The sequence below is a fragment of the Chamaea fasciata genome, unplaced genomic scaffold, assembly GCF_029207755.1.
Source record: "Chamaea fasciata isolate MVZ Bird 193981 ecotype frontalis unplaced genomic scaffold, bChaFas1.0.hap1 SCAF_11, whole genome shotgun sequence".
NCBI classification, from domain to species: domain Eukaryota; kingdom Metazoa; phylum Chordata; class Aves; order Passeriformes; family Sylviidae; genus Chamaea; species Chamaea fasciata.
In genome coordinates, this window is record NW_027094096.1 from 23,080,149 (window position 1) to 23,103,368 (window position 23,220).

General features: G+C 40.8%; 1 protein-coding gene across 1 annotated transcript in view; it reads right to left on the reverse strand.

The window, feature by feature from the left end:
• Positions 1–14,493: 14,493 nt before the first annotated feature.
• Positions 14,494–23,220, reverse strand: part of SI (sucrase-isomaltase) — a 73,151-nt gene continuing 64,424 nt past the window's right edge. Inside the window, exons 39-48 of the mRNA XM_066193689.1 lie at positions 22,902–22,936; positions 22,694–22,810; positions 21,333–21,481; positions 20,738–20,822; positions 20,585–20,641; positions 19,847–19,971; positions 19,503–19,591; positions 18,098–18,147; positions 16,339–16,509; positions 14,494–15,050 (exon numbers count right to left, since the gene is read on the reverse strand). Of these exons, the coding sequence (XP_066049786.1) occupies positions 14,988–15,050; positions 16,339–16,509; positions 18,098–18,147; positions 19,503–19,591; positions 19,847–19,971; positions 20,585–20,641; positions 20,738–20,822; positions 21,333–21,481; positions 22,694–22,810; positions 22,902–22,936 (941 nt within the window). The 3' untranslated portion in view covers positions 14,494–14,987. The remainder of the gene's footprint in view (positions 15,051–16,338; positions 16,510–18,097; positions 18,148–19,502; positions 19,592–19,846; positions 19,972–20,584; positions 20,642–20,737; positions 20,823–21,332; positions 21,482–22,693; positions 22,811–22,901; positions 22,937–23,220) is intronic.

A 23,220-nucleotide genomic window follows, 5' to 3' on the forward strand; every position in this document is an offset into this window, starting at 1 on the left:
GTATGTATCTGACAAGAATCCCTGGCTGAGGCTAATTTAGTGGGAAAGGCAGACATCTTTATTTTTAGAGACTTCATCTGAGTAAATGTTGAGGAAAAAAAAAAAGAAGTCTGCTAAGCCAAAGTTTTCTTTTCTCTTGCAGCATTTCTATTCTTGTGCTCTTCCAGAAGGTTCTGCCTTCCCTTGCTCGTTGTGAAGCCAACACACCTTGACACCTTGACAGCTGGTAGGGTTTTATTGTCTGGGGGGACACCAAGTGACAAAAACCGCACACTTGGATGTTTCCCCCAGTCACTCCTGATGAGCCTCACAAAGAATGTTTTTAATCCGTCCTTGATTGCGTTGCCAGGTTTTGATCTGCTGGGATCAAAAATTCCATATATTCTTTGCCATTTATGCAAAACTCTGTCAGAAACGGATTCATCAGGACGGCCCCAGCCATGCAGAACCAACCACACGTGGAAATGCTGATTTGAGGTGACAAAAGGAAGCTCAGGCAGCTCCAGATTTGCACATTTTGGGCCACATCTGTCTCTGCAGCTTCACACATTTCTGGCTCCACAACACCTGTCCTAAACTGGACAAAGAGAAGGTGGAGTCACAGTGCTGGGATGACACCAAGGAGCAGAATTTTAGAATTTAACACACATCTGGCAACAATTTTGAGGAATCCCCTCCTCTGGAATTGAGCTGTATCCCAATGGTAGTTATTTTAAAATAATACTTCAAAATATTTTAAAATGGAGTTATTAAAAAAAATATTTCCCTGAAAATATTTTCCTTTACAGCATTCTTTGTGCTTTCAGAGCCCTCAGCAAAGCCCATCCTATTTTCTCTGTGTGTAGAAGTGGAGAGGGAGCACATCGCGCATATTATTTATTCTTTGCTATGTGCAAAACGTTTATTTCAAAGCGAATCATAAGGAGTGGACAAACATTTTGCTGCTTTATCCACTTCGGTGATTTTGGAAATTATAGCCACTGTCTTCTATTATTTTATTCTTTTTCACAATTAATTATAGAGAAGGATTTTTAAATCCATTTGGGCAGTGTCACTGTGAGCTATTCACAATTTACTGCAAAAGTAAAGGGGAAGAGAAAAAGCAGGATTCTTTGTCTTATTCCTTTCCCATGTGGGTTTTTTTAATATCATTTTGTTCAGAATACGATGAAAAGTTTAGAAAATTGCACCTGGGTTGGATCCACTCCATCCTAGAGCTGCTGGGATCGGATGGACGTGAGGGATGGGGAGAAGAGAAGCCACCAGCAAGGAGAGGGGGGCTCTGTGTTTGGTTTAACCCTGATTAGTTCTAGATTTTAAAATTCCCATCCTACATGCACTCCCACACATCCCTAAGATGATCCTCTTCCCTCTTATTTACTTTTATTTGTACAGTTTTAGGTTACATGAATTAAATAACATTTTCACGTATTTAAATGGCCTGTCAAATCCCGGCATTCAGGATTTCAAACCCGCTGCCTTGGGTTTTTAATTTCCTTGAAATGTCCTTTTTTTTTTTTTTTTTTTTCATTTCTTGTCTTTTCTCTCTCTCCTAACAGCAAGAATGTGCTAAAATGTTTATCAAGCCTTGCTCTTTTCCCTGAGAAACTCCAAGGATAATTACATTTCATAATTATCCGCCGCTGCCTGCAAGAGCCGTGTTCACCCTCTGGACCTGTTGTTCTGTTGCTGCTCTATCTCGTGCAGCAAAATTCTCCTCAGCTCCTCTTAAACAACATTAATCCCATCAAAAGTGGCTCAGATAATGTCATCAGCTCTGACACAGCCTTCTCAGAATTCCCTGTCTCTGCCGAGGTGTAATGTCCTCTTAGGTGTAATTAAATTATGTCAAGAGGATTTTCTTGGTGGGAATAGAAAGGGAACGTTTAGGTACAAGATTTTTTCGTTTCAGCCTGGGCCTCAGCTGCTGTTGGGTGATTGTTTATCTCCACCTCGTTGTTGTGAGGGCTCATCCCTCTCCAGACTGAATCCCAAAATGGTTTGGGTTGGGAGGGATCTCAAGGCATCCTCCAGTCCCGTGGGCCCAGGTTTCTCCAAGTCCCATCCAGTCTGGCCTGGGACACTTGGAATAATGAATCTGCAACTTCTGGGTGACTTCTGCTTCCCTTCTCCTCCTGAGACACATTCCTGCATCAGGAGAAATGATTTTTGCTCTAAAATGCTCTAATTCCAGCTGATCTCTTGCAGCTGGAGCAGCTGAGGAACTTTGCACAGCTTGAAGCTGTGTGAGCAGCTGAAAGGAGGTGAGGGGATTTCCAGAATGGGAACCCCAAATGGGAGCCCCAGAATGGGTAACCTCAAAAGAACCACAGAATAAACAGAGGCATTGAGTCACTGAGGCTGGTGTGGATCAGGACAGGGAGAAGTGTCAGGAGCCTTCTCCTGGGGGCTGGGGCTGTGGAGGGAGAAGAACACTCCCAAGGGACCTACTCTGGGAACACTGGACTCACAATGCCTAAAGACGACTTCTTTCTATCCACAAAACACGATTTTAACTCGTATTTGCCTCCTCTATTCCAAACTTTGCCGCTGCCTTATTCCTGGGAGTGACCCCCCCAACTTCAGGGGGAGAACATCACCAAAAGCGCCGGAATTCGGTCATCTGTTACCTTTATTAGCACAGTAAATCCTGCTGCTCTGGGCTGTTATTTATGGAGCCCTGAGCGCAGCAACTGCTGGATCTATTGCCTCTGGTTGCTTCATTATCTATTTAAGATGCAAAGCAAACCATTATGTTTTGTTGCATTATCCTCGTCAGACTTTATTGCTCTCGTCGCTGGCGAGAGCTGTAGCTCCGTTCCGCCACGTCTGTGTGAGCAATAATTCCCCACAGGGTTTGTTGTTTTGTTTTGTTTTTTTTTTTTTCACAGCCAGCTACTTTCTTTTTTGGAAGTGCTGTGGAAGTCTGATAGCAGCAATACTTGTACTCACTAAATCATTAATTTGATCTAAAATGTTATGGAGGGAACGGCTTCGTCTTTAACGGAGCCGTTGTCTTTTTTTTTTTCTTTCCTGCTCTTGTCTAAAAGCCTTTCAGGAGGGAAATGCACGTTTCTGAGGAATTCGAGCTGTTTGAACTTTGTTCTGGTTGTCTTCAGATGCATCCAAAAAGAGGAAAGAGGTGATGAGATCTATAGGTGACTCAGAGTTATCCCCAGAATTCCAGGTGGATCTGGAGGCCGAGTTCCTTCCTTCCTTCCCATATTATGCATGAGGAATGAGTCTGCACCTGATGTGTTCACCTCCTCAAAGTCAATTATTCCTGCTAAAAGAGCAAAATTTTGAATTTACAGTGCAGACAAACGAGTTCCTGCTGAATGCCAGGCTCTGCCCATCTCCTGTTTTGAAAGACAGGATTTTATTCACCACATTTATTCGAGATCTATGTGAACTTCTGTGGGTGGCTGTTTCAAAACAGTGTGCTCAAACCTCAAGGTAACTTTCATTCCTGTTAATGGACTCCCACAGAACTTCTGAAATGGGTGAAAGGGTAAAAAAATATCTGAAGTGCTCTGGTATTTAGGGGAATACAGAGATTTCCAAGGTGCATTTGTACCTGGAGAGCCCCAGCATTCCTCCATCAGTGCTCTGGACTTACACTCTGCTGTGATTTTCAGAACTTAGACTCATTTTTTTGACTGCCACTGCAATGTTTTCACCACCTCAGACACTCCATAATTCTTTCTCTTCAGAACGGTTTATTAGAATGATGGAAAACAGTCAAACACTTCCCATCTTCTGACTCTGCATAGGGAAAAAACTATTAATATTTGATGCTAATCTTTCTGCAGGAGACCAAACGCAGTTCTCTGCAAAGTGGAATAAAATACAGCACGGCTGAGCCTACAGAGGAGATGCTCAGAATTTGCTGTGCAATCGCCGTTATTTTTAATAATTTGCTAAATTGCATGATCACTATTCCAAATAACAAACCTGAACACTCCATACATTATATTTTTTGATGCAAAATATAACATCTGCTGGCCTTTTCCCTTAAAATTTCACATCATTCTCATGGCAAAATCATCCAAGCTCCTCAGGCCAGCCTTGGGATATTCAGAGATAAAAAGAAAGTGTCAGCTTACCCCTAAACAAGGCAGATTTTATTGCCCCACTAACCAAGCCATGAGGGTGGGTTGTAGCATGAAAACCCGGCACTAAAATCTCCATCAGAGCGTTTTGTTTTCTATTATTTGCCTCACTGGTAGTAAGTTCATGGAGGATTGGTTTTTATGTGAGAGAGAAATAAAAATGTGAGGGGGAACAAGCAACCCAGGCAGTGTTCTTGCATGTAAAGGTGGAATTTTAAGAGCCCTCTTGGTACAGGATTATTGCTAAGTTAAAAGGAAAAAAAAAAAGAAAAAAAGCAGCAGAGCATCTAATGTGGATGCTGTAGGATCTCTGATTATAATAAAAATATCTGGTAAGAGACTGTTAAATCCTAAATCTCTTTTCATGTGATTTGTAATCATTTCAGCTGAAATTTCCAGTATAAAACCTGAGGCTGGTTCATGACTGCACAGAGAATGAGTTTTAAAAGTGTTAATAAAATGCTCAATGTTTTCCAGATCTTTTGCACAAGACGAAAGCAATTGGCAGCTATAATAGTGGGATTAATATATATAAATCCATATAATGTATAGAGAGCTCTGTAGCATGCAGATCAAATAATTACTGATCTCAGAATGCCGAGAAAACAGAAAATCCACACTTATAGGAGAAAATTTAGTATTTATTACTGAAAACAATTTAGGATTTCTTGAAAACCAGTGAGTCAGCAGAACCCCAGGATCATGGAATGGTTTGGGCTGGGAGGAACCTTGGAGCTCCTCTCCTTCCACACCTGCCATGGACAAGGACACCTTCCACAGCCCAGGTTTGCTCAGAACTCTATCCAACCTGGCCTCATGATGCTATTTTACACCACAACGACACAGACTCCGAACTTTAGAAGGCTGAAAATTATTCTTTTATTTTTGGGATGTGTCTCCCTTTTATACTCTCTACACAGACCAATTTGATTGGTGAAACAAAGGACAGCCTCTTCACTCACATTGGTCAGAGCAGAGGGACATCAATAAGTCCCTCCTAGGGCAGGGAATGAATAATAAAGTTACAGCTACAAAAACATTTCTTCTGTTTACAGAAAATTCCCTGGGAAAAGAATTTCAGAAAACCAAAAGGCACAGAACCAGGGCTACAGCCTTGAACACTCTCTTTTTAGCCAAAACCTCTGGATTTTCCTCCAAACTGAACCTCTGGGTGTGGTTCACTGTGCTGAACCCAGAGTGGGTTTAGCGTTGCCTCCAACATCCCACCCTCCCAACTCCCCACCTCGGAGTCACTCCCCACTTGGCTGTAACAGACACAACCCCGCCAAGCTGCTCAACAAGAAAACCACAGAGCCCAAAAACCACTGAAAATTCTGCCTGTTCAGCCTCCCTGGCTGCTCCTCGTGGGCCTTCAAACAGCCCGTGTTTGCCTTTGTGCCTGCAGCCCTGGCAGACAGATCCCTCCTGCTCCCGCTCGTGTCTCTGCGCGCTGCCGGAGATCAAACCCAAGCTGATTCCAGCTCCTGACAAGCTCCAGGCACCAGAGCAACAGCAGAACTTGTCTCTTCTCATGGCTTTGTTTCCCCAAGTTGTCAATTAGCAGGAGGGAAAGTGTCACTCTCACCAGCAGCTTTAGTTCCGTGCCCGGATTCTTTTGGGTTTTGGGTTTGTTTTTTTTTTTAATTCTTTTTTTTTTTTTTTTTTTTTTTTTTTTTGGGAGCATCGTTTGTCAAAAGTGTCGCTCGTGGAAGCTTGCTGGGGGTTTTTTATGTCTCTGGAAATATTCTTAAAAGATGTTCTTTCATTATCTGGTGTTCGTTTAGACCAAGCGCTTTTGAAGTGATGTTGTTAGGCTTTGGAAATTTCTGAAGTTGACAACAATAAAGAAGGCTGGGGAAGTTGAAATTCTTTGGTTTCAACAACAATGTTCTTTTTTTTTTTTCTTTCCTTTCCCCTCCCTTGTTGTTAAAATCTGTGACTTAGCATTTAAAAAAGAAGAAAAGAAAAAAAGACAGGAGAAGTTTTCCCAGTTTTTCTACTTTTCACGTACTACAAGCAAAATTTTTCCCCAGCATTTGCAGCTCTTGGTGCTGCTCCCCTGCTCATGGCCTTAGGGATGTGCTCCCAGCCACCTGGGCTGTCCCTCCGTATCTTTCTTCTCATGCTGGAGCACATCCAGGGAAGGGAATGGGGTTGGGAAAGGGGCTGGAGAGAGGCTGAGGGAGCTGGGAAAGGGGCTCAGCCTGGAGAAAAGGAGGCTCAGGGGGGACCTTGTGGCTCTGCACAAGTCCCTGACAGGACAGCCAGGGGAGGGATTTGGGATCTTATTCCAGGGAAAAGGGACAGGAGGAGAGGGAATGGCCTAAGGGGAGGTTTAAATTGGATATTTGGGAAAATTCCTTCATGGGAAGGGTTGTAAAGCATTGGGAGGAGCTGCTCAGGGCAGTGGTGGCGTCCCAATCCTGGAATTTTTCGGTCCCTCATCTTGGAATTGTTCAATCCCCATCCCTGGCAATGTTCAGAAGATCTGTGGATGTGGCCCTCAAGGCCGTGGCTCAGTGGGAGTGTGGTGGTGATGCCAGGTCATGGTCGGACCTGATGATTTTAAATGTCTTTTCCAAGTCTAGAATTCCACATTTTCCTGTCCCTGCCCTTCCAGTGGGACGGCAATAAACCTTTAATTGTCCCTGCAAGTGAAACCCCTGGGTCACCTTGTGCTCCGGGCTGGTTTGTGCTCCACGGGCCCTGCTCAAATTAAATATTTATCAGGTACCTCTAAAGTAAATAAGAACAGAAATGTGATCCTCGCAGGAGAGGCACCGAGGGACCCACGTGGCCTTTCCTCTCCCTGTAAAACATCTCCTGCTGCTGTTTGCTTGGAAAATTCTGGGGATTTGCTGCAGCACAATCACGTTTGCAGCTGCAGCAGATACTCAGGGCTACCTCTGGTGAGCACCTGAAGATGCTCTCGTGCTCATTTTGTAACAAGAACATCTGTAAGATGTGTTCATGCTCATTTTGTAACAAGAACATCTGTAAGACGTGCTCATGCTCATTTTGTGATAAGTCCACAGCTGCTATTTTACTTTTCCAGCATACTGAAAACACCTGAGAGCTTTCAGGGTTTTTCTTTTTTTTTTTTTTTTTAATTAAAAAGAAATAAAAGATGTGTTTAAAAATTATAAAAAAAAAATCACACTGCAGGAAAATAAGCATTTATTTTGTCCTCATTCTTTATGGTAATTACCCAGATATTCAGAATGTAGCTTTTTAAACCTTGCTACTGCACATGTGCTACTTATATTTATTTTATATTTTATTTTATTTTATTTTTTAGATGTGGACTTACATTCTACTTTATTTGAGGATTTCCATTATTATTTAAAGTTATTTAACTTTATTTAAACTAATGTAACTTTAGTTAAACTAATTTAACTTTATTTAACTAATTTTAAACAAAATTAAGGAAGCAGACTGCTTACATCCATCCTACACAGGTGAACATATATGAATACAGGGCATGGAGATGAAGCATCAATAGAAATAAAATAAATATAAATAAAAACATATCTGAATAAAAACAATCTCTGAACGTGGTGACTTTTTACAGAGTCTCCATAGTATGAAGATTATATCCTACAAAGATGCAGGAATTAATATTGAAATATGTTTTATAACATTCATTATATATTTTTTTCATTTATGAAGAAAAGAAATGAGAGAAAAGCAAGAGGAAAGAAAAATGAAAAGTGGGATTTTTTTTGTCAGGTATCCATATATTTTCCTTTGACATAACCAGTTCTGCAGGATTTAGAAATTTATGTCTGCACATGTAAATATTTATCCTAACAAACACATCCTCTATAGGTTGATGCTATAGATGACTGTGAAAGCCACATTTCCAGCAGCTGAAGAAATTTCCTCTCTCAGGTGCTCTTTCTACACCAGACCAACAACCAAAACAAGTTCTGATTTATTCCCCAGCACGGAACTTTGAATGTTGGAAATACATAACCTGATATTGGACATTTTCACTTCGTTGCCATTATTTTAAAAGCTTCTTTTAGTTTTGCTCCCCCTTTATTTAAAGAAAAAAAAAATAATTTTTACCCATAGATGCATTTGTATTCTCATAAATCTGCTTTATGGTATGGTGGGAAGTGAATTCCCTGTCTGGCATCCAGAAGCAATAAATACAAAAAAATCTCGCAGGAGTTATCTCACAGGATGTGGAGAATTCCACCTTTTGTCATTCCCTGGAGAGGAAATACTGAATCAAAGGAAAATCTGAATTAGCTCTGCAGAGCTCTAATGGAAGACTCAAGAAGAAGTGCATTAAAATGCATTTTGAGAGGCAGAAAAGCCTGACGCAAAATTATTCTCATACGATATTAATGAGCGGTTCTATTTTCTAGGTGCTGAGTATTTAAATCATGGAATATCTGAAGTTGGAAGGGACTGAGAAAGGCTCTCGTGGGTGGAACACTGCCAGTGACAGCCTGATGGCAAACACTCAGTCCTTGAATGGCAGGAAAGCATAAAAAAAGGTGAAGAAACAGCCAAAATTTCAGTTTGTGGAGAGTCAGCACAAGAAGGGCTGAAGTGACTTCCAGGAATGGGAATGTTGGGCTGGACGAAGGTTTTGGGGTGCAGAGGAGAAAAAACATACTCTGAGAAGCAGTCAGGATAATCTCTGGCTGGAAAAGAAATGGAAGTTCTCTTCTGGTGGGTTTATCCGTGTGATTCCAGAGATTTTCAGTGGTGACCTGCCTAGCATAAATTCTGGGAAAATCCAGCTCCAAGGAATGCTGAGGAAATGCAGAGGTGCTGCGACTGCCCTGTGTAGGATTTGCTTTTTGCTGGTCTTACTAAAACCAGTTTTATTTCTCTGTGTCCCTAAGTAAGAAAATATTTACTTTCCATCTGGGATATGGCAGTGAAAGGAGTGGGATGAAAGATATTTCCAAAGAAAAAGGAAAGAAAGGGAAAAAAAAAAAAAAAAACCACCTTTGGATGTGCCCCAAGCCTGCAAGTGGCACAGGATTTATAAATCACTTAGATTTGAGTAGTTTGAAATTATCTGGGGACAAGGGGAAAGATGAGAGTTTGTTCATCTGCGCACTCTGAGTGCAGAATTCACTTCTCTCTTTGGAATTCATTCAGAAGCAAGTATCAATAAAGAAGATTTTTACCTGCATCGTTCTGAAACAACAAATCATTTAATGCAAGCGCTTGAAACGAGGAAATTACATAATTTAGAAAATTCTAAGTCTTACCAAAAAAAAAAAAAAAAAAAAAAAGGAAATTTCAGATCATGACAGGATTTTTTAAATGGTAATTTTTTTCATTTATGGTGAGTTTTGAGTTTTTCTTAAATTCTTATTGTTTGTGCAACCACAGGTTCCCCCAAATGCTGAATTTGATTTAAAACTGTACAAACATCTTCACTGTTGTATTCTGGATCTCTGTGGTTCTTACATGAAAAAAACAAAGGAACAAAGTGATGTGAAAAAGAAAAAAAGAAAAAAAAAGTTATTTCAGCAAAGAGAGAATTTTATTTTGATTTCTGAGGTTATGCAAGAGCTCCAGGAGAAGTGGGACAAGGATAACAAGGAGGGGATCGATATCCAGAGTTCAAAGGTAGGCAGCTGATCAAAGGTTAAACACAAGAAAAGAAATTATTCCATTCAAGTTAAATATAGGACTTCGTAACCCAAATAGGTGCTTGGCTTCAATTAAAACCCTTGGAAAAAGCTTTTGTGCGGAGGGGAAGTTCTCAAAGTCAGGCAAACTTTGTTTTTATTGCTTGGAGAGATCAGTGGGAAGGGATTAGGCTCTCCAAAGGGTGGCATATCTCCGTTTGCACTCCAAAATGTTTCTGCTTATAAAGGGCAGAGGGCAGGACCACTGAGATCCGTTTAGGATTGCAGGTGGCAAGGAAATATTTCCTGTTCTGATGTGGAGGTGGAATAGCAGAGCCTGGAAAAGCATCTTCTCCAGCCTGGAGAGCACTGAACAGAGCCAAAGGGGGCAGGAAAATGGGAAAGGGAGAGCTGAGGAGTGAGTGGGAGAGGGATTTCAGGAAAGGGGTTGGAATACTGGGGAGGGGGCAAGGAGCTGCCTGGATGGAAAACAGCAAAATGCCTTTCCCAGCATCCCTGCACTGGAAAATGGGAATATTGTACAGCACAGAGTGATGGGAGAGGTTGTATATGCAGAGCAGGAAATTGTGTTTTCTTTCATTAATGAATATGAGAGAAGTGTGGGAGGAATTGTGTGGATCAAAACGAGAGGGGAGAGGAGATTTTGTGACTGTTGTTCTTCAAGGAATGGCCAGAGTTGTGCTGTGCTGAGGAGAAAAAGTGTCACTACGGAGAGCATTTATTAAATATTTATCTGGCAGTGTAAACACTGATAAAAGCTGCTTTTAATTTCTCATTAATCTGTTAAAATAATAACCAATAGAAATAAATCTATTAGTGAAAGCAATAACAAGAATTAGGCTTGAAGCAGAACCCGATTCTTTGCAGGTTCCCCTTTGCTGACTTTGTTCAAACACATCCCAGTTTGTTACTCTCCAGTACATTCAAATTCAGGAGAAAACAGCACAAACCTACTGAGTTGTGTCACTTTAAGGCAGCAGCTCTTTTGGATTCCACCCAAATCCAAAACTCCTCAGCCCTGGACTGTTGGAGCCCTGGGCACTGAGAATTTCAGACTTTCTGTGCTGACAGGCACTGACCCCCAAGCAAACACTGCATTGGACCTGAGGCCGTGGAAAAGGCTCCCAAAATTGAGTGACAGCACTGGGATTGTGGGTGTGGGGTTTGCATAGATGTGTGTGATCTCACAGGGTGGGAAACTTAGAGTTTAAGGGTTTAGAATATAGTAATATATATATAAAGCAAGATGGAGGTTTTAGGGCAGAGGCTGAGTCCTTCTTTTTCACCTTCTTCATGGATCTGGGTGGTGTTTTGTAACTGGATAGAAAAGTCCTCATTGCGGGCCATGGGTGTTTGGTTGTTGGGTTAAAAGTAAAAATAATTTAGGTGTCATTCCTTAATTGGACAGTTTATCCTTAAAAGGCCCTGTAGAGAGAGAGAGACAGGGTTCCATTTTTAGTTTGTTAGCTCGAAGTGCTGTAGAACTCACGGCTTGTGAGACTGTAATATGGATAAGAATTAATAAACATCTGAGTCCAAACAAGAAATTCCATCTCGAGCATTTAATCCCGACTCTGGGGAAAAAAAAAAAAGTGACTCTGGACTTCTATCCAATTATCAAAACTAAGATCCCAAGGCCAGGTTGGATGGGACTTGGAGCACCCTGGGACAGTGGAAATGAAACAAAATGAGCTTTAAGTTTCCTCCCAACCCAAAGCATTCCACGACTGTACGAAAAGCAGCTCTGAGGATATTTTTACCCATGGATACAGGGCACTGGGAGATGTTACATCAACTCCTGGGCACACCTGAATAAATTCCAGCTCCTGGGCCTGTGTCCTGACGAGGTGCTTTGAAATTTTGAATATTTTCCCTTTAACACAGAAGATTCTTCCAGTTGTTCCCATGCTGGCAAAGAAAACCACTGATCTGGAGGGATCCTTTGCTCTTCTCCAACCCTGTGGAACTTTCAAGACTCACTCAATGGCAAATAACGCTTTTAACAGATACTTTTTGGACATTCTGCTTAAATGTCATTTATATTTGCCTTTCCTGCACTGGGTACTCCATGCAAATTTTATCCATTTTTAAAAAGAGCTGGAATATTTCAGCATCAGCTGCTCTCTGGGCTCACCCTGAATGTGGCGTTTATATCAAAGGGAGGAAAGGGGGCTCTACATCCACCTGAAAGGTCTCCTGAGATGATTAAAAGGGACCCACTGGTCAGGGAGCATTTCTGAATCTCTTATTCCATAATTATTATAATGTGCATAATGCCTCATATGCATTAAACATTCCACTGAAATGACTCTGAATGTGAGAGCAACCGCATAACAAAGGAAAAAAAAAAAAACCCAACCTTATTTTACATAATAGAATTTAAAATATTAATGATGTAAGTAATATGCATAGTGTATGTTTAAGTGTGTACACTTAACCATGCAGTTATGAATTATGTATGTAAATATAGCACACACCAAATGTGTATTTAAACACTCCAGCTTTCCACATGGGCTAATCTGAAGTGCATTGCTTTGGATTAATTTTTAACATTTTACTTGCAAATAATCATAATTTGAAAGTTCACATTGCAATACATTTGTATTGGTAGTTGAAAACACCACCGAGCTTGACTGAATCCTTGGAATCACAGGAGATTGGCATTTCCAGGAAATGTAAAAGAGGAACTTCCAAGTCTGCATCGTTCACGAAAGATTTCCTGGTTTAGCTGGAAAAAAACCAAAACAAAACAAAACAAACGCCCAGAAGTTCCTCAGCTGGAAAGTGATCTTTTGTGGGAAGGGCAAAGGGAATGAAAAAGGGAAGGAAAAGAGGAGAGGAAAGGAAAGGAGAAAGGGGAAAGGAAAAAGGAAAGGAGAAAGGAAAGGAGGAAAGGAAAGGAGGAAAGGAAAGGGGAAAAAGGAAAAAAGGAGAAAGGAAAGGGAAAGGAAAATCCCCAAAGGCCCCAAACCCTCTCTTTTCCTAGCACACCACACTCCAGCTGTGCTGCCAGATGTTGCCACCCAGCTGTTCCTTCCAGCTCCAAGGAAAAATCCAATTATCTGTCCATGTGTGGCAGCTTCATTAGAACGAGCACAGCCAAGTGTGACGTGGTTTTATCTATTCCATGGGTGGAATTGTAATTCCAGGACCATCAGTGTCCCTTTAGTGCAGCTCCTGTTCCACCCCATCCAGTCACTCCCAAAATTTGGATGCAGGAGGAGCCTTTTCAGGACAGGGCTCATTTGGGAACCCTCTGGAATGACACTGATGGAATGAGAGCTAATTTTCCTTCATTTCCTTCCCACGGCGGTTTGTGGTGGTTTCCCTCTAAGCTGCCAAAAGTGGGAATTTCCCTTCAGCTGCAACAGTTCCAGCAAAATTCCAAGAGTTCCAAAAAATTAAGCTCAGCAAAAAAGATTTGGAGTGCAGAACTTTGTGGCTCTCAGGGAAGGCTTTTTGCCTTCAGTGAGGATTTTCTGGTGGGATGTACAGCAGGATTGTGTCAGATCTCTGCGTCTTGTTATTTTACAAGTGCTGGAAAGTCAAACTGTGAGGAGAATGAGAGTTAAAAAAATCCCATCCCAGCACAAGCAGGATGTTTAATTCTGCTGGAAACTTCCCCACTGCTCAGGATGATGGATTTTCATGGGATTTCCTGCAATGGGACATGTTGGGGCTGGATCCAGGGTGTCTGAGGAGGGAAAAGGGGCAGAAAAGGGGGAGAGAAGAAAAAGGGGGAGAGAAGAAAAAGGGGGAGAGGCTCCTGCTGGATCCCCACATTCCATGGGGTGGGACAGACTCCAAGGGAGCAAGCCCAGGGGTGGTCAAGTGAGATTGAAGCTGGGATTTCTCAGCCTGGGTGAGTTCCTCAGGAATTATTTTCCTGGGGACTCAGTAAAACCTCCCCCCGGGGCTGGAACACGGGGTTCAGTCTGTGCGCTGGGACTCTCAACGCTGAAAGACAAGAATGAGGTTCCCCAAGTAAGTAAGGAAAACCAAATTTTTTTTTTTTTTTTTTTTTTGGAAGGGTCTCAAAGCTGAAAAAAAGCCAGTAACGAGGTTCCCAAAATAAATAAGAAAAAATTGGTTTCTTGGAAGCCTTTGGCTGTCCCTAATATTTCCCATGTCAGGTGAGAGGAGTGGGGTGAAGGTTCTGTACCCCCTCAGCCCTCTCTGCAGCAAAGGGACGCATCTTCAGCAGCTGGGCATTGCCAGCTCTGGAAAAACAGGGAAGTTTTATTTGTCAGAATATAAAGTATAAAATTACTCCTAAAATGATCATTTTCTTTGCCAACTTCATTATCATGTCGCAGTGAAATTTCAATAAATTAATAATAGCATTCACCCACCTATGAGGTGCTGGCTATTGAGCTTTGTACCCCAACATTTTAAAGCAAAGAATAATCCTTTAAATGAATGTAAAGCACAGTCACTGGAAATTGCCACTGCCCCCTGCAGCAGTTTATTCCCATTGAATTTAATTGTAAATATATTTTCCCAGTCTCTTTAGTTCCTATGCTGCACTCTTGGGATAAAAAGAGCCTTTAACATGAATTATTATTATGGTAAATACACAACAACAACAACATTTCCTTCAGTGAAATAAAGAGAGACCAACATTCATTCATTCACCTTAAAATTTCAGGTTTAATTTTACAATTTCAGGTTAAAATACAGGAAACACAAATCTGGCTTAAGTCGTATAGCACCCTCCCCCTCCCCCCTTAAAATTATTTTTTCCAGTATCTGAATATTTTATACATCAACAGCTGGAAACATTATTTGAGGCTAAATCAATCATAATTGAAAACATTTGCTTCTACTTTATCTGGCCTTAAATTTTTCATAATAATCACTTGCATGGGTGCAATTAAAATTAGGGTGGAAGTTGAATATAGGCGAAATTTACAGCTTCAATTCCACTTCAACTGCATCCTTTTTTTACAAAATTTATCTGAAACGAAGTCAGACAGGAATTCCACTCTGAAAAAACCAGAGTTTTTCCCTTCAGTTCTCACTCTGAAAGATGAACTTATCCCAGAGTGCCACTGCTGGCACGTGACTGCTCCGTACACAAAATACCTGGCTGTGAACTGACTCCACCGGTGTGTTTGTAAGGCAAAAAAAAAGTGTCCCAAGATGACAAAAAAAAAAAACCAAACCAACAAAAAAACCCCACTCTGAAAATTGAAAAACAGTTTTAAAAATAGGAGAAAATGCAACGGTGTGGCCGATGTTATTTTCCATTTTAGCTCCATTGCAGGACGTAGTTCTGGCCCAGGTTCAGCTGGAGATTGGTGATTGTCAGGAGCTGTGAATAAAACACACAAAATGCACATTTAGTTACCGAGCCCTAAATATCCTCAAGGTGTTTTCTGTGTTTCTGTGTTCCAGGGGGAAACTGGCTTCTCATTTTAAACTGCAAGAATTTATTCCTCTTTTTTTTTTTCTTTTTTTTTTTTTTTCCTTTTTTTTTCTTTTTCTTTCTTTTTTTTTTTTTTTTTTTTTTTAAGCATTTGTGTTTCTATCACTACAAACACAGTTTAACCACCACAGATTGGGGAGTCTGACCATGACTCTCTGATCCCTTCCTTCATCCACAGGCTCTTCTAGAGCTGAGGTTCCTTTTATTTTAAACATAAAGGAAATTTTAAAAGTGGGATGCGCTGCAATTCAACAGTTCATATGAAATTTTTTTTTCCATCCAAAAAGAATCTCAAAGAATGCTCAGAGATGTTTTTCTTCCTGTCACGTCTCCCAGGTTGCAAAGACGCTGTTTGGGAGCAAATTCCACTGCCAGTAGTGCCATTAAGTGGCATTAAAGAATCATTACATCTGCATCTTTCTGAAGCATGGTACATTTAAAATATATGTGTATTTTAAATACGGTAAACACATAAATATTTAAAGTTGGTAAATATTTTAAATATGGTCAATACACAGATATTTCAAATATGCTAATAAAAATTTTTTAAATATGCAAAATATATGTATTATAGATACGGTAAATACACAAATATTTCAAATATGCTAAGCGAAACTATTTTAAATGTGGTAAATATGCTAAATATTTCAAATATGCTCAGTAAAATGTTTTAAACACAGTAAATACATAAATATTCTACATAGGCTAAATATATAATTATTTTAAAATATGCTAAATACACAAATACTTAAAATATCCTAAGTAACAATATTTTAAATGTGGCAAATATATAAATATTTAAAATTAGTGAAATATATAATTACTTTAAATATGGTAAAGATACAAATATTTCAAATATGCTCAGCAAAAATATTTAAATGTGGTAAATATACAAGTAATATAAATTTGCTAAATTTATAATTATTTTCAATACTGTAAATATAGAAATATTTTTAAAATGCCAAATAAAATGTTTTAAATATGGTAAATATATAAATATTTTACATGCGGTAAATACAGAAATAATTAAAACATGCTAAATAAAAATATTTTAAATATGATAAATATACATAATTATTTTAAATGCGGTATCACAGCTGAATCTCCACAGGTTTAAGAGCACAAATGCAGGTGGGAAATGTTTTTTTTTTTAACCCTTCAAGCAGCTTCTCACCTTCTTGGTGGCGTCATAGGCCACGGCGTGGTTTGATGTGATTGTCCCCCCGTTCTGTGACACTGTCACCTGGCTGACACTGCTGGGCACCCCCAGCACTTTGATTTCAGTGAACATCAGGTTGTTGGGGTCGACGTAATTCTGGTGTGTAACTGTGATCTCCAGAACGTTCTGGCAGGAAGAGGGAAAGACAAAACTCAGAGGTTGGGATTAGACTGGCACAAATCCAGAGCAGCTGTGCCTGGAAGTGTCCAAGGCTGGACAGGGCTTGGACCAGCCTAGGGCAGTGGAAGGTGTCCCTGCCCATGGAATGAGAAGATTTTTTAATGTCCCTCCTGTAGCCCTGGTTCCGCGCCTGAGGTGTTTTGGTTTACTGAAATTCCTTTCCCAGGGAATTTTCCGTAAACAGGAGAAGTGTTTTGTAACTGTAACTTTGTTATTCATTCCTTTCCCTAGGAGGGACTTCTTGATGTCCCTCTGGTCTGACCAATGTGAGTGAAGAGGTTTGTCTTTGTGTCACCAATCAAACTGGTCTGTGCAAAATTGTATAAAAGGGAGACACACCCCAAAAATAGAGGAGTCATTTTCAGCCTTCTGGAGCTCGGAGTCTGTTTCGTTATAGTGTAAAACAGCCTCACCCTCCTAACCCAAACCATTCTGCAATTCTGTGAAATCCACTTGAGCTTTTCATTTGCTGTCCTCATTCCTCCAGGTTTGGTTTTTTTTCCATTTTTTTTTTTTCCCCAAATCCCTGTGAGCTGTTATTTGTTCTTTTTCAAACACCGAAAGCTTTTCTCCACTTTGTTAACCTGGCCAAATCCTGGGCTCTGCTGTGCTTTCATTGCCATTGATGTGAGGAGTGAAACAAAAAGAAATTCTCAAGCCCTGGATGGGAGCAGGAGCTGCAGGACAAACCTCTCCTTCTCTGCCCCAGCCTCACCTTCCAGGTGCTGCCAGAGCTGCTCCAGCCCCTTCTCCTCCTGCTCTTTCCTTCCCAGGACAGCTGCTGCCTCCCCATCCCCTCCCTCAGCACTCACAAGTCCCCCCTCATTCAGTTACTGGGATTTTAACTAGGTTTTGGATTTCTTTAGGATGTACCCAGATCCCCCAGAAATGTGCTGTGACATATTTCCACATATTTAGTGCTCAGAGAGGGAGTGTTTCTCATTGTTGGTTGATTCAAGACCTCTTTAACGAGGCTTTTCCTCATCAAGTTTTTGTAAAGAGCAGGGAAAGGTGCTTTTATTTTATAATCTCCTAACAACTGCAAATATTGAGTGTTAGCAAAACAAACTCCCTTCCTTAGCAATTAACACCCTTTTATTTGACAAAGACAGAATTAAATGAGAGGAAAGAACAGTGTGGATAAAATCAGAAGACATTGTGGCACACTGGAAAATAATGAAATAAGAAAGTGTTTTCTCCTACAACGGAAAGAGCTTTTCTTTTAAGCCAAAAGTCCCTATAATTAGAGCCTAATTTATTTCCAGGTATTCCACAGGTTATGGTAAGAAGTGAAATCTGACAATTGTACTTAACAATGCTCTTCAGATTCACTCCTAAAATCATTCTTAGCACCCTTTAATCACAATTCTTGTAGCCTGATCATCTGTGAGCATGATTTAATGTAAGGTTGGGATATTTAGGCATTAGGAAGACCCAAACTAAAAGACTCATAGTTAAAAATACAAAAAAACCCCCACAAACAAACAAACAAACCTAAAGTGATTATTAAATAAATATGAGCTAATGTGATTACCTGCTTAGCAGTGAATGTTGTCAGCAGGTAAATGCCGTCTTCATATGCATCTGTTGAAAAGAAAGAATGAAAGAAATGGAATAAAATGTCTTTGATAAACACATTATCAAAATTTCTGCTCAAGGATTGTGTCCATAGACAACTTACAAAATATGAGGGATGTATTTATGCGTAAATAAAGAGAAGTTGTGCATTTCCAGGAGATGAATGCTATTAGACATAAAACACTTCTGGCCTATATAAAGTTTATATATATATATATAAATTTTGTAAATAAACTCTTTATATAAAGTATATAAAGAAATGAGGATAAAAGGAGAACTTTTAGGGGTAGGGATATAAAAGCAGGCAAAGAAACAGCACTAGGAAGATCAGGGTAGTTTAGATGAGGAGAAAAATGTTTCTGTTTCTGTTTCTGACTGAGGAGTCATTTCCCACATCCCCCTCCATTCCCTGTCAATTACAGGTGACACCTGATGGTGGCAGAGGCTGCTGCCTCCCTGAAACCACTGCTGGTGTTTCCCCAGCCCTGTAATTCATCTGTAACTGCCCTCAGAGCTGTGCTGATCTCTGGGCATTGGGGCTCCTGCCTTCCCACACTCCTGTGACCCATGCAAATTCCATTTATCCTCAGATCTCCCTAAATGTGGCCATCATTTCTGGATTCCGGTGCTGACAGTGGGTGTGAAGCATCTCCAGATCCCCCCAGGTCACCATGCAGAGCACATTTCCTGCATTCCTGATGGGAATCTCATTGTTATTACAAGGGTAATGCACTCTGGGTGGGAGGGGAAATGACAGCTCAGTGTCTCTTATCTGCAGACAATTTAAATTTAGCCATGTTGAGGAAATTAGTGAGAGCTCTCACAAGATCTATTGGTTATGGTTCCCATAGGTTTGAGGAGGAATCTTTTGTTATCTGCCTTGCCTCAGGCCCAGGGCACGATTTCATTTGTACAACATATTAATTCTATAAATCACGGCGTCATGTGGCTTCACTCAGGAAGAATCATGCTTCTGTAATGTTGGACTGCAGCTTTAATTTCAGCTCTGCCTCCGAAGGTGAGTTCAGATCTGTCCCCCAGAAATGGAGTGGCTTTGGCGCAATTCCATCCCTTCCCTCTGCTCCTCCTCAGACACCCCAGGGTTTGTTCCATCCCTTCCCAACTTTTTTTTTTTTTTCCCATTCTTTTAGTGTGTGTGAATAAACTATCTTTGTAACTTTTTTTCCCTCCTAGTCCTATCTCACGGCAGAGTAAACACTGAAACCATCACAATATCCTTGGGTTTGGTTTTGTCTGCTTGAATTTGGGCTTTGAGGGATGGAGCCTCACTGGGCAGTGTCCAAACATTCTCACAACAGAAAAAAAAAGGGGGTTCGGAAGGGAAGAAGCTGTGGACGTACCAATACGAACACCATCATCCCAATAAAGGTGTCCCTCAGCAAGCAGATTGTCATCCAGGGCCACCGTGAGTCCCATGGGGTTTTTCCGGCTGTGGAAAACACAGTTTTCTCTCAATTCCCTCAGCTAAACACCTTCCATAGTCCCCAAATGGTCATTTCTGTACAGAAAAGTTGTGTACCACCCAACTGACCTCCCATAGCCATCTTCCCATCTCATACTACTGAAGACCATTAGGAAAAAAAAAACAAACAACCAAACAAAAAAACCCCAAAAACCGAAAAACACAAACAAAAAAAACCCACCAAAAAGCCAAATTGAGTTTAAAATTTTCACTTCTTCCTACCTGAAAGCTGTTGTATTAGCAGGTCTTTGCCAAGGCAGGATGTATCCACCTCGGATGTGCAGGTTGATGTGCTCCAAAGGAGCAGATAAATTTTGGAATTGTCTCCTAAAGCCAGTTTCTGTGTCCTATGTACAAAATAATTACGAATTTTTACAGGGTTTTCCTTCAGAATGAAATTATATTTCTCTGGACAAGTTAATTAGAAGTTGTTACTGCAGGAGTAACTATTAATAAGAGAAACCCTGAAATTTTGGCTCTATAAAAGCCTGGCCTGACTATGGGTGATGGCAGCCGAACCTAAGGGGCCAAGAGGGTGAAACACAAACCTGTGATTAATGAAGGGAGTTTTGATCCTGCTCTTCCTATTCCCAAATCTTTTATTATTTTCCAGGAAAAATTATGCAACTAAACCTGTTTTTCCTTTCTCTATTAGAACATTCCATTACGAAAACCTTCTGTGTATCATTTGAAGGTTACAAAAAGTGAAAAGAACTCTAAATTAAAGGTATCACTTCACCTTTTCTTTTATCATAAATCTGGCCATGTTATTATACATTATCATAAAGGAATCGAGGATTTCTATTATTTCTTTATTTAGCTGAGTAGATTTTATGTTTCTAAGAACTTCTATTAAATGCAAATTAGACAGGTGAGTGTTCCCACCTCCCTGCCATGCTCAGTGCTGTGAAAAGACAGAAAATAGGAGTTTTAAAATACAATTTTTTTAGGGTGACTTACCGTGTGGTAATCATACCAGCGGGCGTCGGGGAAATAAGCGTTCACGGTCCGATCGTTCTGCAATTAAACACACACAAATTTTTAGGCACCTCAGATCAAAAAGTGAAGCCTAATTAAACTGGCCTTAGTAATAAATGCATAAAAAAAGCTCACGAGTTTCATCACAGGGCTGATGAGCAGGGCAGGACCCCAGAGGAACTGCTCGTCGATGTCCCACGTGTTCCTGTCCTGCACAAACCTGTCAGGATGAGACAGCCAGAGCTGAACTTTCCCAAAGAGCTCCTCCTTGAAGACCCTTCTGTCAGTAATTTCACCTACTCATTCTAGTGTCTAATTCCCTCGTTATTGCTTTTAATAATTCAGAGATCAATTAATGGCTGCACAGAGGTCCCGATGTGACAATCATCAGAAAAACTTGAGTTAGTGCTTAGCTTTTAAGGGGGTTCTTCCATCGCTTTGCTTTTTCTTTTCAGTACGTTTGGACAACAAAACTCTGAAGGTCCTATGGTTAACATTTACAATAACAAAATCTTGGACAGATTGGGATAGACCCTTTAATTCGAGCTACTGTTTTCTGAGTTTCTTTGAAAAAGGCAGATCACCACATGCAAAAAGCTCAGTTTTTCTCAGCCAAAATTTTATGTTTTTTTATTGCTGTAACAAAGGGGGAACTCTGTTGTTAGGTGATCACAACTAGAGGAGTTTTAATGGGAATTCTGGGTGAGGAGAGCAGGGGAATTGCACTTACTCGTGGAGAACGGGGCGGATCACAGTGCTGCCGTGGGCATGGGCATCATACAGTAAGGTGTAGAGATAAGGTAACAGGGTGTATCTTATGTTCAGCACATTCCTGGACATTGTCTGGAAATTCTCATCCCAGGAAGCAGGATCTTGCCTCTGAAAGAGGAGAGAATGTTGTTAAAAAAGCTGGGTTGGACTGCCTGAGAAAACTACAAAATCCAAATCAACGTAGCAAAAATGAACCAAGGAAATTTCTCCTCTGAAGCTGAGCATCTTCCTGTATTTATTTATTCTTCAACTCAGGAGCAAGAGAAAAGCGTGGCTGTCACTGTCAGCCACAGGAGGGGAACTAGAAAGAGGAGAGCTGATAAAAACCCCGGGGAACACAGTCAAAATGTTGAATGCAAAGTGTCCCCAAGGCGTGACACGTCCCAGGGGACATCATCCACCAGCCCTCTGCTCCCACACTCGCAGCCAGTCCGAGGCACCAAGGGCTGCTGTCAGGAGAGCCTCAAATCTTTATTAAATGGATGGAACAATACCTTGGCAAACGGGGGAAGACTGGCAGCACCACGATAACCCTGAATCTGCATTTTGGAGGCTTTCACAGGCCTGTGGAAGGTGTGTGCTGCGAGATAAAGCAGCCGCCTTTGAAAAGGAGACTTTAATCCATTAGATATTTGCCATCTAAATAGCTCCACTCTGCTAGACCTGAAGCTTTCCCTGCAACACAAGTGCTGTTTCCCTCTTTTTTTAGTTTCTCAGTTATCTTGTTTTACAGCTTTCTCCACTCCAGTCCTTAGCCTCCATTTAGGCAATTATTTCCCTTTCCTTTTAGCAGAAATACAATATCTGATGGTGGCAAAACGTGCAAAGCACAGAAATTCCTGAGTCTCACTCCAGCCTCTTATTACACTGCCCCATTTTCTCACTTGTTGTATAATTATGGGCAATTAGGGCTGAGAGCACCGAGGTCAGTTCTGTTTCTTGAAGTGTGTTTGCCATCAAATCTCCATTTTAGCCCTGCTGTAGCTCCTTGAAATGCAAACACCACAGAGGGGAAAATATGCAGAGTTTGATTCAGTGAAAGCAAAGTTAGAACGTGCTTCCTTCAAGAGTCCGCACCCCAGAGCAGCCCCTCTGTGGGCATAAAACCTTCCAGGTGATGGGGAGGCTCACAGCAGAGCAAGCATAGAAATAATGACAATCTTTATTTGATAAAGAGCCAAAAGTGTTCTTTTCTTCTCCATTTTAATTAGAATGTATTTCTTTTTTTTGAGTCAGGGCAATTGTGCATTGTTCTGGCTAGTTCTGCCTGTGTGTTGCAAAGGCCCAGCTGCTAAGAACTATTAAAAAATTGCAACTCACCCGTGTTCCTTTCTCGTTGTGGTTCCTGGAATAAGGGTAGAATGCACCCAGCTGCATCCAGCGGGTACACAGCTCATACTCGGAGTCTTTGAAGAAGCCACAGATATCAGCTCCTGTCTGAAATGTTCAGAATAACCCAAATGGAAAACTGTATTATCGTGCATGGCATCATGGTAATTAAATATACGTTAATAACTCATTAACTTACATAAGATATTCCAAAGAGACTGAACTCCATCATGCCTGAAAAGAGAAATAAATTGGAGTTACTGGCTGTGTTTTTTACATTATGGTTACATAGACATTGTTTATTACATTACTGAATCAGAAGAGAAAAAAGAACCAGATACAAGCTTCACAATTTCTCTAATGTGTTGTGTTTTCCTGCTACAGAAGGAGATGGGATTTAGGTGCACAGGAGCAAAGAAAAAAAGCTGAGTGGCAGGACACAGAGCATGGAGGGGTCTGGTCTCAAGGGAATTAAAGGAGTTCTCAGCACCTGGTACAGAAAGAAGTAAGAAGAAAAA